Genomic DNA, 20,840 nt, shown 5'->3' on the forward strand with positions numbered 1-20,840 from the left:
CCAGTCATTTATTCTAATGTGTATAGATAATTTGATACCTCCTTTTAATGACTTTTCATGCTATATTTTTTCCCCACAAACTATTCAACAGCTTAATGATTAAATGGCAGTGTATTATATATATTATTCCACATATATACTTTTTTCCTTAATCATTTCCTATTATTGGACATTTAGGGTTTTTCACTTTTATTTTGCTACTACAAATAATGATAAAATCTATAATTTCAGATTCATAGTGTTTCCTTACTGTATTTACTTTCTTAGAATTTGCAGAAACTCTTAAAAATTATGTTAAATATGTTTTAGATTTATAATTTGATGAATTATTATACTTTACTGAAATCCTTTTAACTTATGAAGTCTAACCGTAAATATGACTAAGAAAACAGATCTAACGAATGATTGTGCGTGTGTGCTCAGTCACTTCAGTCGTGTCCAACTCTGTGACCCCATGGACTGTAGCCTGCCAGGCTCTATGTCCTTGGGATTCTCCAGGGAAAAATTTTGGAGTGGGTTCTTCCATTATTAACTAACAATTGCTGCATATGTATACATGTGTGAAATTAGCTATTTCATCGTTTCTGGCATTCCACACATTTGTTTAATGCATCACAATGATCAGAATATTAAGTATGATTCATCTTGAAATTTTTGTCTGTTTTTCTGGTTAGGGATTGTATGCTTATACAGTCAATCAATAGAGTGATTAAATCTATAAAATCAAGAAGCAGTTTAGGTGAGAACAAGAAAGAAAGAGAAAAAAAGAGTCTAATTGTCTATTTAGTATCAACATTTACAAAATACTTTTTGGATAATGGTATTGTTTCATTCCCTCATCATTTCCATGGCAACAAGTAATTGTAACATTACCCAGAATACCTGTATTTTGCCTTACTTTAATTCATTAGGTTTATTTGCAGTTACGTGTTGGTCCCACCACATTGATTGCGATTTGCCAAGGTGACAGCTACCTTACATTTTTTTTTTTAATTGTTGCTTTACAGTGTTGTGTTTCTGCTGCACAGCGAAATGAATCAGTTATATGTATACATATATATTCCCCTCTTTTTTAGATTTCCTTCCCATTTAGGTCACCACAGAGAATTGAGTAGGGTTCCCTATGCTATATGGTAGGTTCTCGTTAGTTATCTATTTTAACAAAGTAGCATATATATGTCAATTCCAGTCTCTCAATTCATCCCACCCCTTTCCCTGTTCCCACGTGTTATCTGTAAGTTTGTTCTTTACATCTGTCTCTATTTCCGCTTTTCAGATCAGTTCATCTGTACTATTTTTCTTGATTCCATATATATGGAAGATTCTACATATAAACAATCTTATATTTGTTTTGCTATTTCTGACTTACTCTACTCTGTATGACAGTCTCTAGGTCTATTCATGATAGACCGTACATCCTTCTTGACTTGGAAACTCAATGAGCACATTATCTCTTCCTATCCTAAGTTGTGATCCTGAGATGTTCACTTTCCACAGGTCACATCAGTGAAGGCCAACAGGCATCCATTCTGTTCAAGGGTTTCCATTTGTACTGTTGGGAAGTAAACTCTTCCACTTGCCTGACTTTTCATGTTAAAATCCCAGATTCCAGGGACCACATAGATTGCTTAGAACTGACACTTGAAAGTAGAAATCAGATTGGGAGAAGGAGAGAGATGCCAACTGCTAAAGATAGCACCTGAGCCAATTGTTTATGAAGATTATATGTCCCTACTTTTGCAATGTTAAGTCCATTACGAATCTTTAAATACATAAGCCAAAAAATACTTTCCTTTTCTATTAAGCCAAGTCAGGGTTTTTTTCCCTCACAATAGAAAGTCCTAACTTCATGAATCTCTACTTTCTCTTATAACACTTGTCAGAGTGTAAATTTATCATTTAATGCCAGCCTCTCTCCCTAGACTGCAGTCTCATGTAGTATCTCATTTGTTGGGAGGCATTGCCTTCCCGATGCCTACAACAGGTCTGACCCATAACTGCATAAACAATCCAAGCCAAGTATTTTCTGAGCCATGTTCCCAAACATTTTTTTTTTATGTGCCTGAGAGATGCCAGTTGTTTCAAGATAATATGTATATACATGCATATATATAATGCATGCATATGTATATAGTAGTCATCTTCATCAGAATTAAAGATTGCCCATAATCTATAATTTGAGAGATACCAAGGTCTCTTTCTTTGCTTGTAAACTTGAGCAAACTGTTTCTTTAAGCATCAGTTTGTTTAACCAGTGAAAGGTGTTCACCTCACTGCAGGCACCTGTAGATAGCAGCCTCTTGGTAAGAAGAATTACTATTAGTATCAAGGAGCTAACTAGATAACCAAAGGAGAAGAGGGAACATATATAGTCATTTCAAAACCAAAGTGCTTGAGTGGACAGAAGCAAAAGCCAGGGCTGCATAACACTGACGTTTTTATTAGAATTCATTTGTAACAAATGGAACTTGTGTCAGCAAAGAACTGATTTTCATACAGACTTCTTTCGCCACCAATGTAACGAAGTAAGAAAATAAAAAGCACGCCTTTCATTCTGTAAAACATTTACGCGTACTACTAATTAGAGGTAATTGTATTTTTTTAACAAGCCATTTTACAAGTTATTTTTTTAAATTTTTCAGTCTATGCATCCAAAACGAGAGCAAAGAACACAACTGTTATTATCTTTGTAAAGACACTCCAAGCTTGGATGGCAAAGCCACATAACGGATGGATAGGATGGATCTGCAGCCTTCTGATCTCTGCTGGAGTATCAGGGCACCCATAAACCCAAAGGAAACTAAAACCCAAAACAGGAAAAAGAAAAGATTATTAAAAATAAAAAGAAGGGCCTAAAACAAAGCAAAACCAAAAAGAAAAAAAAAAAAACATGAAAGAAAAAAACCTGTATATTAGCACAGAATTTTTCCTTTCCTGTTTCTATGTTGGGTTATTTACATACACACAAATGAATTTCTGAAGCAGTTTCTTACAGATGGGTTCAAGTACTAACATTATTGGGTGTAGAATCAATAGGGCAGTGCATAGTACAAAGGTATAGAAAGTGCAGAGTTCCCTAGAGGCCCTTCCCTCCCCTGGCTGTCCTTGCCGTTGTCTAACCATGCAAATCATTTTTAAAAAAGAGCTAAAATAAAGTTCTGTACAAATCACTTTTTATATATTTTGATTTTTTTACCATTGTAACTAATTACAAAATTATACATAACTACACATACATAGGTAAATAATAGCACCGTACTGGTTATGATGATGAAAATAACTGAAAACTTGAGTTTATGGTAATGGTAGATAAAGATGTTTACCTGGGAAAATAAAGTAGAATGGTTGTACAGAAAAGCACAGTGGAATGCACATCAATGACAGTAAGGGAGTTAGTTCTCGGAACAGCTCCTGAACAGCAAGATATCTGGAATAGTCTCCTCCTCGCTCGTCTGTGGTATGCATCCCATACATTTTCTTCCTGTGATTATTCTCCCCTTTCCCTTTGCCACATGAGCAGTTTCAGTTTCAGGGAGAGAAACTGCTCATCGGCCAATGGTCTGGTGTGCAATACGCCATCGGATTCTACATGTCCAACACGGCACATCTGCATGATGCAATGTCTCTCTGACCCCCTTAGTTTCACTGAATGAAAATTATAGCACTGAGTAATCTGGCACTTGGATCATTCTCCAAAAGATACAAACTAAAAGAAAACAACAGACCCACATAGTGCACATTCTTCTCTGGTTCTGATGTAGGTTAGAGAGTCTCATTCTGAGGTAGCCTTCTAGATACTTTTTTTTTTTTTTTAGTATTATATATTTTTTTAAATTTTTTATTTCTTTTTTCTTTTTTTTTCTCAGCTTTTTTTCCTCTTTTTTACAAAAGTGCTCAAATATGATGCTTGCAAGTGTTTGGTCTCTTGGATTTCATTCTGCCAGTGATGGGAAATGTAGAAAACAAAAATCCTTCCATGCAGAACATTAATGGAGCTAATATTAAATTGAAATTATACCAAAACTCTAAGAGTTCCTTGAATATTTTGAGTGTTCTTTAAAATCATGTAAGATATGGCAAACTCATGCCATCATTCATGGCTTCCTATAGAAACTGTGTCAAAAAATTTGGGGGGATATGTGTAAATATATATATATATATATATATGTTTCTAATTCTTCTTTTAGAAAAATCTGAATGGAATAGTAAATATGTTCAAAGTTGACAATGGTGTTTGTTAATAAATTTGGTGCAGTTACTGAATGTTTCAGAGCAGATTTGGAAGGGATTACAAATAAAACAAGTAGCTTTTCCTGATGTTGATGGTTATGAAAGGAAGAAGGGCCCTGCTTATCCAAGTGCTTTGGGCTGGTACAATCACTAACATCCCCGACTTGGTTAAAACTAGGAATGCATATTATTCAAAGAGTTTTTGTACATGTGGTAAACAGATAATACTTTAATTGGAAGAGAAACACATATGAACAAGGAATGAAAATATGAACCAAAAGCTAAAAAGAAATGCTATTAAAATAGGCATCAATTATAAGGCACTCTAAATGCAAAACTAAAACCAAAAGAAAACAAAGTACAGCACTTCCCAGGAATGCTGTATGCCACAAAAAAAAAAAGTTTCTGACTGAACAGAGTAACATGAGTTTGGCTTTGCCCCTGTTACATGTCATAAATGCAAATTTCATAGCACATACTATAGACAATATACGATTGAATACACTGTTTTTTAAACATCTTGATAGCTGATATATTACAACATTCTCCCCTCCTAAAGGGATATGCACTGACCTTTCCCACATGCACACCTCTTAGATATCTAATAATGTTTTATTGCACTAGAGTGTTAGAAACATTGAACTTTGTTGGAAGCCTGGCTAACAAAATAGTATTTGTCATTATGATTAGGTGGGTGAGTGAGGGGTTGGGGGAAATTGGGTAGGAAATTAAGGGGGTGAGGTTTGACAATCACTGATGTGCATTCCTCATTTCCCTTAAAAATTAAAATTGTGTCATATTAAGAAATATCAGTATGTCATAAAATTAATAACAAATTGAAAAAGATGTTGCAATAGCTTTTCTACCTTAAACAATTAAAAACTAAATCATGGAAGAACTGAATAATAGCTATATCTATCTTTTTGTGTGGACACACTGTATATATACATAGACACCCCTATAAAATATGGATATATATGTATATATGTTAGCAGCAACTTTATACTTTGCGCCTCCCTGTTGATTCCAAACAAAACAAAACAAAACAAAGTTCTCTTTGATTATTTGAAGAGAATGGGTACTTTCTCAGCAACGAAAACCAAACAGAAGCGTAAAAATAATATCAGACGAGACCAATACTGTAGATTAAGAATATTGCACAAAAATGTGCAAATTTTCAAATTATTCGGTATTTCTACAGCAAGATATTACAGATAACAGTTCTACAGCTTAAAAAAAACCTACAATTTGGAAATAAAAAATGAACAGTTATGTAACTTTTTTAAAATTTCACTTTATCGAATGATACATTTTGTTAAAAAAAAGTTTACACAGTTAAAAATGAAGCACAGGTCAGCAGTATCTTTACAATACTAAAAAACTAAATCAAAGACTTTCTTTTTAAACATTCCCCACCCCCTTACCCCCTACAATGTTATTATGAGTAGTATGGTGGGAAGGGGCGATGTCGAAACAAGTCCATTTTGTCATGAGAAGCCAGCAAAGATCTTGCCCTGAGCTTCTGCACTCAGGCCATTTCTCCTCACACCCGTCACACAATCCTGAACAAGATGGTGGTTCTTTGCTGTGATTTCTTTTTCCCTTTATTTTGAATCCTTGAGGTATCTGTAAATAAAATCCTTCAGATGCCTCCTCAGTCAGGATTCTCTTTATTATTTTTCAGGTTAGATTATTAAACAGTGAATTCTTGGTCCACCCGGAAGAGTTTGTTGTTTTGTGTTTGTTTTTTTTTTTTTTTAATTTGTTTTGTGTGTGATAGTCCCACTAAGTGGTTGTTAGCTAGAAGTTAAGAAGGACTTCTCAAGTGCCCTGTATGGCTCAGAAGAGACTCCATGGATATTGAAGGGCCTGCGGTAAAGATCCAAAGTGGGTCAGGGGTTTCTACGTTGCATAGTGATCGAAGCTGCCCAGGTACTCTAGTGCGGCTCGATAGCAGAACTGATACTGATCCTGCAAGAGACAAAGCACGGGCAGGGGGAAGGAAAGAGGCCGTGAGTCCATCATGACAGAAAAACGGAGACCGATGCTGGAAGACAGCTACAGCTGGTGGAGGGCAAGACCACTACTTTCGTCAAACAATTCAATCCAATGACCGACTGCTTTCTTTTAAGCAAAGCACCATTAGCCACAAAGGTATTTATTAACTCTACCAATCAATTTGACTAAAATAAGTCTCCTAATCCCAAAGTAGGGACAGCTTGTGTGAAGATTATCTTCCAGACATATGTGAACTGTTCTCCAAGTAGTACCAGACAATACCACCAACTGAACATGTGAACTCCTTTATATGTCACAGCTATTGTTTATAATTATCTAATTATTTGTGATAAGTAATTCTCAGTTTGCATATTTAAAAGAGGCTGATGCAGATACACATTGTCCAGAGGAAAATATGGGTTTATTTATTTTCTGGGCTATTGCCAAAAAAAAAAAACATCTAAAAAAAAAAAAAAATCTTATCAGACAGTAGTCCTTATCGCCTGCAATCAGAATTACTCACTGTTGTTTCTGATGTGCTTATGTAAGTGAGGGAGGCAGCCAGAAGGTATCTTTGGGATGAACATCAGGCATATAAAGCTGAATACACAGGGTGTTAAACTGTCAAGCTTTTCATCCCTTGAAAATGGCACCGTAAGACTGGCTGCCCATGTCAAAAAATACCTGTGCCATTTGGCCTAATTCAGTGTGATTGCTACTTGTCTGTTCTGCAAAGACCTACACGAAACTCAAACAGCATGAAACATGCCCTTTTATAAACAGGGAAGAACACTGTCAAATTGGAGTAAGTGGGGGCATTATAAGATGGAAAAATTATAATTTACAGATGAGAAGGGATGAGAAAAAGTAGGATTTTCCCATAAAAGAAACTTATTTTCAGTAGCCAATGGGGCTGAAAGCAGATAGTTTCTATTTTGCTTAAATGTGCATTTTTCTACAATAAAAATGGTAATGCAAAATAAATGGAGTTTGCTTTCCTATCTTGTCACAGTAAGTTGCTTGGCTAAGTGTTAAGGCTTTTTAAAAGTCCAATTTCCCTCTGTCACCCCCAATACCTATTAAGTTTGTCAGGCTGACATAATGTTTTGGGTATTGCAAGCCAAATGCTTGCACTATTTTCAAATCAAAGTCTGGAATATACTGTGGGTGATGAATTTAGGAGTACATATAAATTGTATGATTTGGTGGCCTTTTGAGAAACAGAAACACTATCTATCCTTAAATTATCCTTAAAACGAAGTCAATAGGCCAGATTGACTAAATCATGAACTCCTATTATTCTGAGAAATATGAGAATTTTCATATCAATTATTGGAGTAGAAAATGGCAGGCTAATTTCATTAGGGCATATCCAGGATGCAAATATTTAAAAATACCATTATTAAGAAATGAAATATGGAGCAGTTGATACCACCTAGGCAAACAGAAGAGGAATGGAGAAGTAAAATGGGCCAAGGGTCTGTTAGCTACCAGGTATATTATCTACCCTTGTGCTTTTTACATATATTAATTCTGTGCAATGTATATCACCTTAATACGTATATAATTAATTATATGAAATTGCCATTTTTATAGGCCCCGAATGACCAAATACTGACAATTTGACATGTTTCAACCTGATATATTATCTTAGATAACTTCCAAACCAGCTCTAAGATGTTGACACTGCCACTCCCATTTACAAAGAGGGGGAATAAGGTTCAAAAATATTAAACAACTGGATGTTTTTCCCACAGTATTTCCCTGTATTTTGTCTCTGGTGTTGAAAGTCTCTGGACTCTAGGAGATCTTGGCAAATCAAGTCTATTATTTGGCTCTTGAGATGTGACATACTCCTGGAGATTTTTCTCACCTCTGTCTGCACCATGGCTGGTCGTTGTGTTCTTAACATTTTGACAGTCTGGAAGATATCTACTACTCCTTCATATCTCATTCTTTCCAAAACAATGCTTAGTGTTATGAAGACTCCAGTTCTTCCAACGCCCGCACTGTCATAGTAACAAAGGCAATATTACTAGATGAGACACGCACAGTCATGGCTACATTTTCCTGGAGGTGAACATATGTCCACCAGCTTCCATATTACATCAGGTTCTTCTACAGCAATGTTTCAGAAAATGTGCTGTTGGGTTCATAAAATGATTAACTCTTAGGACAGTGTGCCATGATAACAGTGACAATGAATATAGAGTAACTGATTTTTTCAAACAGGGAGTATATATCATTGTGGAAAGACCCAGGAAACATAAAAATATAAAGTAAACTGATTAAAGGAAGAGTGAATAAGATATATATTTACACTCTTCATCAGATCCTGAAATTTGGGCCTTGCCTGCTTAATATTTTTAAGCTATGAAATAATTCAGATAAGGTGAGACAAAAAGAGATTCTATAGCAGGATTTTCTGACACAGGATCTTCACAAGACTTCATTTAGTCTTCATAACGGTCTATGAATATTTTTTATGTATGGATTATGTAAATGTATATATATATTCTGTTTCTGAAACTTATAACTTTAGCATATTATCAAATGGGTCTCTAAACTGAAAAATAAAAAAAAAATGTTTGTTAGGAGCCACTGAGCTATATACATACACCTATCTACTAATTTTAGATGTTCAGTAGCTAAATATCAGGATTCTTTCCACCATGTTAGCAAGGTTTTGGGTTTCTGTTTTATTTATTGTTTTAAGATAATTCCAGAATTGTAATTGTAGCAAGAGAAGAAAATGAATTCTTAGCTTTTGTGCTCTTAAGAAGTAGGAAAGCATCTGCAGGTTTAGGTAATGAGGAGAAGAGTGAATAATCTGAAAAATCCCTGCATTTTTGGATCGTAATTAAACAGCATGTGTAATGCTTGGGTACAGGCTGTAGAAACTGGATGGATTCATTTACTTGGGGATGTAATTGATATATAAATAATGTGTCCTTTTATAAACTGTGTTTTTTCTAAAGAGTCCTAACAGAAATGTAAATCCACGGGCAGGTTTTACACAGTGGCTAAGGATATCCAGGGGCAGACAAGGCTCTCTGTCAAAACGGAGTAGATGACCTTCAGGGTCGCGTTCAACCTTGAAAGTCTCTCTTAATCCCAAGAGACTGTGATTTATGATCTTTTCGTTGAATGATTCAAGTACTCCAGAATCTATTTTACCTTGATTTCATTGCTCAAATGTTACAAAAATACAGGGCTTCTGACTTTCCACTAGGTGCTTTCAAGAAAATAACAGACACTAGCCTTATAACTTCTGAATTTATTGACTTTGTCATGTTATTAATAAGCTATAAATAAAATAAGTGGTATTTTACAAATACTCTCAGATAAAAGGAAATATCTAGAGGTCTTTAACATATGTGAATAACTCATCATGGTATTTTACTAAAGGAGTCTTTGTATATACTCTTTATCCAAATAATTTTGTGACAAAAGCAGTAAAAAGTAACATGCATATGCACACTTATTTATACTTATGGGAATGCGTGAAGGTAAAGAAAAATGTGTTAAATATAGTCTTTTCTTTATAGTTTATATTAGAAAATTTGAATTAGGATTTTGGTAAATTATGTGCAAACTTAAGGGGAGGATCCAGGTAATTCAAGTTCAGTGTATACCATCCACTTTGTCTGAATATTGAGTCTATGCATCATTTCCTACATGCTGTTTGGTTGTCTAGAGCACAGGAGTCTGGGTAAACTCAACGCATAGCAAATATGTATAAATGAGGTCTGCTTCTCACGTAATATGCCATGTCTAGGAAACAGTGTGCCAGAAAGGGTCACAGAGATCAGTTAGAAAACTGAGGTGTACAGAAGTTTCCCTTTTGTCACAGAGCTATTACATGATGACAGAAGCGGGGCTAAAGCTCAGGTATTCTGAAGCCCATGTGTTCCCCCATTTTGACACACTATCACCCTCATCACTAAGAAATGTAGTTTGGGATTTGGGGCAGGGGGAAAGCAAAGAAATTTTTTAATAAAGTCTTTCAAGAGTTTGACTCTAAAGAATTACAAACTAAGACTTTAAAAAAAAATGAGTTAATTCCTTTGCTAGAAGGTTTTTGCATAGTAACGTCCAAAAGCACTACATTAATTGCAAGTGTCCTTTCTGAACCATTTACTCGCTATTTCTATTAACTTCAATGATTTGAATTATAAAATGCTGTGGAAACTATTGAAAATAATTAACTTTAAGGTGCTTCATTTTCTGATATAGCAACAGTTTTCAAGCACATTGCAATGTTAACTGAGGTACCATTCTAATCACTTATTGACTGACAAGAAATTAGCATTGTCATTAAGGCTTAATAACTATTTATGGTTTTCTCAAGAAGACAAACACAGGAGAAAGATACAGAAAGATAGTTATCAGGGTAATGCTATGAAAGCAAAAAAGCTAAGGAATGATAAACTGAACAAATTATCACTCAGGGATATACCAATAATTCCTGATACGGTAAGACAGACAAGGATAAACATAATTTGGTTCTTTGCTACAGGAGGTAAAATTTGAAGATAGAAATCTTCCTTGATTATTTTCACTTTGTGGAAAGAAAGAGAAATGAGTCCTTGCTTTAGGGTCTACAATACATTTCTGAGAACAATAAAATCTGGATTATGCAGACTCTCAGAAAACCGGTACCAATAATGAACAGACAACAGTGCATATTTTCAAAGTTATCACTGCATTAAGCACAAATGGAAACTCATCATTCTTGATTCTTAACTCACCTGCAATGGACTGAAATGGGTCCATCTTGGCCAAACTGCTCTTTTGTTTTATGGACTTGGCCAATGAAGTCAATAAATCCTTCTCCAGACTTTGGCACTCCCTGCTCTGGCCAGTCAGTGAACTGGAACTGCCTCACGGTTCGGGACTGCCCGTCCTTCAGAAAGAAAGCCACACACCCAACCACAGAGGAGGACGCCAGGAAGATTCAGCCAGTGTGCAGACCATAACAGCAGGCATGATTTTTTCCAAAAAAAGAAAGAAAAAGTTAGAAACATGTTTAACTAGAAAATCAGTCACATTCATATCTTACCTGCTATTAACACTGTCTACATTTCACATCTATTTAAATTGCAAATTGATTTACTCTCACAATGCCCAGTTAAAAACCAGAATTCTCAAAAAGAGCCACCTCATTCTCATATTAGGAAATGCTTCTGAGCCCCAGAGATTGTCTTCAAAACCAAAGTGGAACACAGACATTCCATTTCAAAATTTTCAGAATCCAATAACCTCTTAATGCTGACAGGAACATCCAGGCATGTCGTCCAGACCAGAGATTTTGCTATTGTCCTGACACCGTCACATCTGCTGTGCTTGCTTATTTGCAGCATTGTCAGATGACAAATAGTGACACTGAAAGGATCTGACACAAATTGGGTAGCGGCTGTTAACCTGGATGCCCCACGTCTCAGAGGTATACTATTTCTAGCCAAGGCAGTATACACAGCGTGTACCAGGTGACTGTGCCGTTGAGCAGGAAGTGAGGCGTCCTTCAAGGAGATAGGAGAGATTATTAATGAATAAATGCTGTGTTCTGAAAAAGGACTCTTTCTGGCTGACCACAGAAGCTGAGGTGTCCATGCGTGGCTTTAACACAGACAAACCAAAAGCCAGATGCAGAAGCAATCTTTCTTTCAAGTGATTAGGCAGAACTACTCTGAAGTATAAATGGCTTCAAAAGAAAACACTCAGAGACTTTGGATTCATTCTGGAATTTTATAGTGTTTGGAAGGACAACAAAAGCAGAAGGGACTCTCTGTTTATTGAAGCAGGAATAACAACTATCACCATCAACTTTCTTCCCTGAATTACAGACAGAGATAATCCAAATTCCAACTTGAGATGGGTGGATCCCATTTGAGGAGGCCCTGTTCCTAGTTAAGGCTTCAATGTGGTTCTTCTTTCCACTTCTTTAATTAAACTCTCTCCTCAATAAAGTCCTTTTTGATACAGATATTCATGTTCCCAAGATTCTGAGTAAGTAGCATGTGTGCTAAGTCCTTTTTAGTTGTGTCTGACTTTTTGCAACCTCATGGACCATACCCCGCCAGGCTCCTCTGTCCATGAAATTTCCCAGGCAAGAATGCAGGAGTGGGTTGCCATTCCCTCCTCCAGGGGATCTTCCTGACCAAGGGACTGAACCTATTTCTCTTATGTTTCCTGCATTGGCAGGTGGGTTCTTTACCACTAGCGCCACCTGAGAAGCCCTCTGAGTAAGTAAACAGAGACCCAATCTTTCTCATTGAGTTGTATGGAGAAGACAGCATGGCCCAACTTGAGCTGGACACATCACCAAGTCTGGTGGTTTCCATAGGAACAGGGCATATTCCTGACTGGCATCATTTGGGAATTGAGATAAAACAGGTAGATCACATCAACTTTGTGAGGATACTGAGGAATATAAAAATAACTGCTTGGCCCCATAACTAACTTATGGATTGTTACTACGGAACCATGATTTACTTCCCTTGGTTTCTGAAAAGGGTTTGAAAAGCACAGGAAGGGAAGCCAGTGGCTAGGTAATACAGATTTGTCTTCTCTGACTGTCTTGGTGATTTCATTTCTGACCACAGTTGCTTTTAACAGCAAGAAGTCATGTGTACAAACCTTTATGATTTGGAAGAGAAACCACCTGACTGCATTTAAAGGCTACTGTTTAACAACACTGTATTCTCAAGTGCCAACTTGCTTTTTAAACTGGAAAGTTGAGATTAGAAACACATTAGGAGCACAAATAGCACATGCCACGGCAGCTAAAAAAATTATACAGTCACAGGGAGCCTTCAAAACAAAACATGTGAACAAGTTCCTCCAAGGTTTCTTTTACTTATCATGGTCAGATTTAATCTGGGCAATCGAGTAATAAAGAAGTTGTCTCTGCTGTTTGTGGTGCCTGGCTGCTGCTATACTTTGTCATCAGAAATGGTTGGTGTGTTTGCTTGGAATGCACTCAAAATTTTCACTCAGATATCTAGCTTCAAATTCTGAAAGGGTGTTCTTTTTTTTTTTTTTTAAACACAGGGTCATCAAGGCACGCTTGCTTGGGCAACTCAAAATGAGACCTAGGGGCTTAACTACTGTCTTGAGTATAGTCACCTTCAGAATAGTTAAGACTTCAGACTTTCTAGGATTAACAGGTCTGTCACCTGAGCCAAGCAGCCTGCTAACCAATTTCTCCTTCACTTTAGGTCAACAGCCAGGGCCAGGCTTTGGGGATTAGTGGACAATCTCTAAACATGAGTCTTGGTTGAGAAAGCTGCTTTCCAGAAAAAACAATGGATCAAGTAAATAGTTCTACCCTACAGTTTTAAACAACCCACCCACTGTGACAGTTCCAAAAACAAAGCAGGGCTTTGCACTGACCCAATCTTTCCTAAGATGTGTTTGTAATCATGGTTTAAAAGTGGCCAATGACAAGGATTTTAAAGTTTATGCATAGAACATCTTACATCAGGGCTGAACTTTGGACTCAGCAATCTAGATCAGAAATGCAGGATGAAAATTAGCCAAGAAGGGTCGTGGGTGCACAGCTCTCATGGACAGACACATTAGCACACGGAGGAATAAACCATGCCAGGAATCAAATTAGAATGTGCAAAGCTTGTCAGATTCTTCTAAAGAATGTCATTTGCTCTGCAGTTTTAAAATCATACCAAATTAACCTCCAAGCCCACATGACCTAAAGGGCTTAGCAAAACAACAACATATTTACAGCCTCAAGTAATGAAGAAGTCAAAAAAGCTCCAAAGAGAATGAGCTAAGAAGGTGAATGTAAGCGCAGCCAACCAATCAATAAATGCTTCCCGGCACACACACTCAGCAAGCACGTCCCCAAAGTTGGGCTGCCAGATGTTACCTTTGAATGTGAGCCAAGCCTGGGTTTGTAAGAAAACTTGCCAAACAGGCAAAGTTACTCTTATATTTGAGGGAAAAAAAAAAAAAAAGTTCTCCAAGATGGGTGATTTCTTTTAGTTTGGGAGTATGGTCACTTGGCAAATGTTTTCTCCCAGAGATGTCTTTTAGACTATATTTCAGCTAACGTTTAAGAGCATAAGACTGTGCCAACTTACCCTGGCATCTGTGACCTTGAATTCTCTTAGGATATACTGTGGCATGTTGTACTCAGCCATGGGATCAACAACAAAGTACTGGTATCTTGCAGATCGTTCTGCTGGCCAGTACTGATGACATTTCTCCTAAGAAAAACGAAGATTAATGACGAGCTATGTAAAGTGTAAATATATTTTATTTTTTATTTTATATTTATTTAATATATATTTATGTTTATATATATATTTAATGTTTTTCTTTCACTAATACCATTTTAGAATTTAAGACCATTTCATTATGTGTGACTCATCTTCTCTTTGAAAGCATAGGTTTCCTCAGGATAGGGAAATTGTGGGTCACTATTTGCTCATGGCACCAAGCAGAGTACTTGGCATACAGTAGATGCCTAATACACATAAGTTGAGCTGGCTACTTCAATAGGGTAAGCATCTTCATAGTTAATTTAGACAAATAATTACATCAGTCCTCAGGCATAATGCTAGCCATGTCAATCATGTATTGACATTCACCACTGTGGTTTTGAATGAAGACAACCGTCAAGTGTGAACACAGAAAGAAACCTCTGAATTGAACTTATCCAATCTCCTTCGTCAGCTGAAGAACCTGGAGCATGTGCAGTTTTAGTGACTTCAGTAACCAAATCAGAAAAGTCAAGTTTCTTTCCCAGTTTGGTATTTTTTCACTCTCTCTCTGGGCTCTAAAATTTGGGTTTTAGATGCATTGCTACCATTGAATTTATACAAAGACAAGAAAAAAAAAAAGCCTCTTAAGCAAATATGGCAGAGTGCTTGTATCTGCTGAATCTAAGTGGCTCTAATACTATTATGAATTAGGTGGCTCTAATACCATTTCATGGTATTTTTCAGAATAACCTTTTTTTTTTTTTAAAGTAGAGCAGAGATTATCAGATTTATTCATAGAAAAACTATGTAACTTTCTGATAGTTTAATCAGAGTGGAAGATGAACAAGCAAAAATTTGCCTCAGAGATGACAGAAAGTCAAATTCCTTCATACAGAGTAATGATGGCACCTAAGCTATAGCCTGTCCAGAGCAAAAGGAAGTAAGACTACATTGAGAATCAGAACAAGTCAGCAATAGTCTCTATGACAGTGCTACACTGGAAATAAAGTACCTGTTTTTTCTTCAAAACACAAAAATGAAAGAACTTGATGTGGCTTTGCAAGTTAAAAACCAACACATGGTAATGAATGACCCACAACATATCTGGAATACTCAACATTTCAAAGAAACGACATTAGCACTGGAGTTTTTTCAGTGAAATCCTCATTTCTTTGTGGAGTGAATGTCTTATGTGAAGATACTCACTCTACCCATCTCACGCAGCTTGGTGAGCATCACAACAATGGTGGAATTGTGTTCCCAGAGCATCCGCCAGAAGTCTTCAGTGGTCTCTGCCAAGGGCCCCTGGGTAGCGATGTAAGCTTTCTGTTGTCTGAACCACAGATAGCATGTTAAAGTAATCAGAAAATATGCAAAGGCTTCACATTTGATATGTAAATATCAAATCCAGGTAATAAAAATGAAAATATTATTAATGCTATTGCAGTAAATTCCCATTAAGATTATGTAATCAAATAAGAACACTTAAGACATTTTAGGGATTTTGCAAAAGAAATTGCTTTGTTTATATAATGATGTATGTCTTTATCACTGTTATTTAAACTTTAGAGCAATGCTAATAGTTCAACTTCATGTCTCATATAAATCGCTTAAGAAACAGTTGTGCAGCTTCATTTTGTAGAAATGACTCATATAATCTATGACATTTATATAATTTGGTTCAAAACAGTTTCTATATTAACGCCTTCCATATCCAAATAGCTTCTGAAAGAAGAGTGCAGATTATAAATTCCATGATTGCTTCTTCTTAGTCCTATTCAAAATAACAAAAAATGAATATCAAGGGACTGAATGCTGACCTATGCAGAAAGAAAACATTTTAAATTGAGATGAAATTCATTTTAGCTATGAATCTAGGGCACATGTAAATACCAAGAGCTTGGGCTGTCAGGGGAGCAAGAGTATATACCTGTATCCATCAATAAAACTGGCATTGATGTAATCAGATCCTTCTACACCTCGGATAGGCTGCAGGCACACCCTTGTGGATTCATATGGCATAATATTAACAAGGCGATTTTTGAATTTATTACATGGAAGATTGGCACTGATGAATCTTGAGGTGTGAGCTTTAGAACTGGCTAGACGCTGTTGAACAGAAAAACAAAAAAACAACAAAAAAAGAAAAATCCAACAAAGATAATTTTAGCCTGTGGTGTAACTGCAGTGAACCCAAGATTTTCTCTTTAGATACGAAGATTCTGTTTACTTTTAACCCAGTCACTCTTCCAACTGCACTGCTTTTCACTTCTACCTAATGACTCCATATAGACTAAGGAAGTTCTAAATATTTATGTTCTAAGAATATGTTCTCTCAATTTAAATTAGGGTACAAAAGAGCTCAAGGTATTATGAGGAAGCAAAAAATAGAAAAGGGAAAGATGAAGAAAGTGCTTTATAGTCAGACACCTGAGGGAGAAGGTCAAATGAATCTTGTAACTTCACCCATTTGAAAGGTTAAGAAAGACAATTCCAGAATGACTTGCTTCTGAATTACCACATCACATCCAATATCATACCTTAAATTCGAGCTCCATTCCTGTGACATTCTCTCCTGTTTCTACTTGTGTCAGCTTCTGAATGTAGGCATACAAGTTTCTAGCTGGCACTTCGGTATTTCCACAAGTCACTGCCTCCAACAGTGCATCATGGATAAAGATGTATTGGTCTTCTGTTTGAACCATGTAATTCCTCTGGGCTCTCATTAAAGTTACATGGCCATAAATATCTACAGTTTTTTCATGCTTTATTCTTTCTAACATGGCATCTATTACAATGAAACACCCAGTCCGGCCAACTCCCGCGCTACAAGGAAAACAAAAAGAAAAAAAAAAAAGAGAGAGAGAAAAGTACAAATGAATCTATTGAGAAACCAACACATCATAAAATTATTTTGATTATTTTTATTTAACTAGATTTTAAACCCAGTAGTTCTACTCAAATAGCTACTGTGATGGTTTTGGAGCATTCTAAACCAAAGGGCAGGGAACAAATGAACAAATAAAATTTGACTGATTTCGAAATATAAAAATATTAAATCTGTAATCACTATGCTCCTTGATCATGTAACACAAAGTAGTAGTATTTTGAAATCTTTATGAAAAAGTTACATTTACGCTTTTTACATTAAAGGTATTAAAAAAAAAACTGGTCAAGATCGAACTAGACTTTATCTTTTACAAACCATTTCAGTCTATTTTAGTTCAATTTATAAAAAAAGGAAAAAAAAACAAAACTAGTAAGTCATTCAACTTGAAACATTCATAATCTAAAACTCAGCAAGGAAGTTTTAAAAACCTAGCGAGAAGTATATAATTAAAATATTAACATGTTGTTGCATACTCAAAATAGCTAGTGTATTCTCAATGGAAAGACATTCTTAACAAAAAAAATCACTCGAGAGTGTGGGTGTGTTTCTTGCTTTTCCTCCTTTTTCTTCCAGAGTTGAATGTATTTTGGAATTTCAGGTTAAATTCAAGTATTCTTGTGTGGGAAAATAAAAGCTTCAATCTTTGTTACTGGAGAAGCTCTGAGGCATTTTTTTAAACTCTATTACTCATGGACTTATGGGTTGTTTTCCAGTTGGTGGAAACCGATTCAAAGAAGAGGAGGTGAAAGATCAAACAACGCACAGTGACAAGTTCTGCTGCTCCAAGGAGACAATCTAATTCACTGAACTAAATTACAGAGTCAGATGGTTGGAACGTTGGAGTTTCCTGGAGTGTGGGAAAGAATACTAACAAAATAACACATCTGTGTTCTGAAATCCAAGGTAAGTCTTTTCTTGTCTCTGTGTCAAGAATGGCTGAATCCAAAATGTTTTTCTTCCAATCATGGAAGCAACATGGCTAGGAAACATGTAATCAATGGAAATATAAGTATATATCAGCACCTTAGACACGAGGCAACAGACAACCTCCTTCATTCACTGTGTGCCACTGTTTCCCCTCTTTTGTATTTCTTTGTGCTCATTTATTTGTCTATCTATGCATTGATATATCCATCTCTTCATTCAATGAGCAGTGAAGTACTCTGATAACTACCATATGAGATACAACATTAAAGGTGACTTGTATCCCACCTAGAGCTCATACTATCGATAGAGATAATAGTTTATATAACTATTTACAATACAAGAAAAAAAAAAGATGTGCGGGTTTGTGGGTAATGTGTCATTTGAACCTGGTCTTGAAGGACAGGAAGGATGAGGAACTGAGGAGGCTAGAATAACAGAAGAGACAGAATGGCTTTTGCAGTCATACTACTGACTCTGGGAGCTACATGTAAAATTTTCATAGACCTAGTGAAGCTCCAGTGTAGGCAACATACCAAACTTCATATAAATGAGCTTAATGAACAAAAGGGTATTTGATTCAACTGCCAAGTGGCTGCAAGTAGTAAGTGAGCATTTTGTAACATATAATACCTTTATTTAACTGCTGAGCAGTATAGATTGAACCCAGCCTCCTGGGTTTGTAGGAGTCCTGTGGTTTGTATATTAACAAACAGTTGGAAATAGGGTATAACCACTATTTAAAAAATGTTTACTTTTTTATGTCCTGTTAGACATAGAAACTGTCATTGTCTTAGTTAGAGAGCCTCTGGATACTGACTCTAAGACACGCCATTCAGAGTTTAAACCACAAAGGGACATGACATTGAGATGTAATGCAAAAGCCTTCTGGGACAGAGACTGATTCATGATAGCACATTTCTTAGCACAGAATGATCAGAAACCTGAGGCACTGAGATCCATGAAGTTCCATTTGATTTAGTGAGTTTTACCAAAGAAACCAGTAAGATGGTGTTTACCATCACACCCCACCATGTCCCTCCTCCATGCCCTACGCAGGATTACAACCACTCTCTGTCCAGGATCCCTTGGTGTCTTCAATACCACCCTGCAGTCCAAGTCACACTGTGTTATTAATTAGTCTGGTAGGGCCATTGTCCACAAATAATGAGCATATCTTGAGAGCAGGAACAACATTTTCTGTTATCTTTCTCTGCTCTGCACCAAGCATGCAGTAATGTGTGTGGAAAAGTGAATGAATTAGTGATTGGCATGAGAGGCCTTGTGTAATGAGCGGCCCACCCAGGTTTGGTAATAAGACCCCTCAGTCAGCGAAAGAAATCGTACATTTGACACAGGTTCAGAACTGTGCGAAGAATGCCTGAAGAATATTTCACAAAGTGTCTGGTAGGGAAGAGGGAGACCGGAAAAGGCTTTGAGTGGTTTTCCACATCTTGGTCTCCTGATGAGCCATGGCATTGCAATGAAAAGAACCTAGGTAAGACTTAGCCTGGAAAAGGGAGGCAGCCCCCTTTGTTTGGTAGGTCCTAAAATTAAGTAAATCTTTTCCTTTTCCCTGTGTTGTCTTTCTAAACTGTTTTCATCCTAATTGTGCATTGCTTCTAACTAGATACAATATCATGCAGTTCTTCCTAATGGAAGCTATACTGTAAGCCATATAACTGTAATGATGTATCAAGTCAAATATAGATAACAACAGGAATATTTTCTCCAAGTGTGCATCAGAGGCCATTCCTAATTTCTGAATGATGCATGGTTCTGTATTCTGGCAGAAAGATACTACAGAATCCTACAAAACTAGTAGGGATGGGATAACTCCAGATCCTAACAATTTCAACCTCTTCATAGTGTAATAATGCATTTTTTCAAAAAAAATTGAAGAGGGAAAATAATAAAACATATGCCTGTGTCTAACTCATGAATTGTGGGAAGAAAACAAAACAGGAACAGAGGCTCTGACTTGTGCAAAAGCTATTTTTTCTCCTCTGAACAGAATATATTGTTAACAGCCCAATCTTGCTGTCTATATGGAAGAGAGGAAGAAAGTGCTCCTTGGAACTTAACATGTTACCTCTTTTCAAAGATGAAGGTTTCTTGGAGGTTTTAAATGGTGGAGGTGTCTCTTAGCTTTAAGCAAGACCATGAAGTTCAAAATATTTTTTCCAGATACCAGTGATTGGGTGTCCTTGAGAAAGGCACTTAATCTCTCTTGGGTTTTCTGTTGTTCTAATGTTAATTAACTTGTTAATTATCTAGTAAGTTTTAAGACAGCTTTAAACATGTTTGCTTTGCAGACATAAAGGAAGATGCAGTTGCTTTGTAGACAGAAATTTCATTTAAAGATTCTACCTCTGAAACTGACAACAAGAAACAGGCAATGTTAATACCGGGAAATTTTTTATAGAATCACCACAGGATCATTTGCGATTAGGCTCTCAGAATCTTGCTTTAAACTACTCCCTCTAGCTGTTCTTCCTTTTCTCCCCATATTTCCAATAATAATACCTTATGTTTGAGGAAGTTTGTGCTTTCACATTTATTCTCAAGGTAAA

General features: G+C 36.3%; 1 protein-coding gene across 9 annotated transcripts in view; it reads right to left on the reverse strand.

Annotated features, from left to right (window-relative positions):
* Positions 1–2,420: 2,420 nt before the first annotated feature.
* Positions 2,421–20,840, reverse strand: part of PTPRD (protein tyrosine phosphatase, receptor type, D) — a 572,360-nt gene continuing 553,940 nt past the window's right edge. For all 9 annotated transcript variants that reach the window (XM_010856985.1, XM_010856991.1, XM_010856992.1 and 6 more), the window contains 7 exons: positions 16,994–17,279; positions 16,384–16,562; positions 15,660–15,786; positions 14,331–14,456; positions 10,980–11,134; positions 8,102–8,237; positions 2,421–6,201 (listed from right to left, as the gene is read on the reverse strand). In XM_010856985.1, coding sequence (XP_010855287.1) covers positions 6,133–6,201; positions 8,102–8,237; positions 10,980–11,134; positions 14,331–14,456; positions 15,660–15,786; positions 16,384–16,562; positions 16,994–17,279 — 1,078 coding nt within the window. In that variant the 3' untranslated portion in view covers positions 2,421–6,132. The remainder of the gene's footprint in view (positions 6,202–8,101; positions 8,238–10,979; positions 11,135–14,330; positions 14,457–15,659; positions 15,787–16,383; positions 16,563–16,993; positions 17,280–20,840) is intronic.

Source organism: Bison bison, unplaced genomic scaffold, assembly GCF_000754665.1.
Source record: "Bison bison bison isolate TAMUID 2011002044 unplaced genomic scaffold, Bison_UMD1.0 scf7180017864376, whole genome shotgun sequence".
Classification (NCBI taxonomy): Eukaryota; Metazoa; Chordata; class Mammalia; order Artiodactyla; family Bovidae; genus Bison; species Bison bison.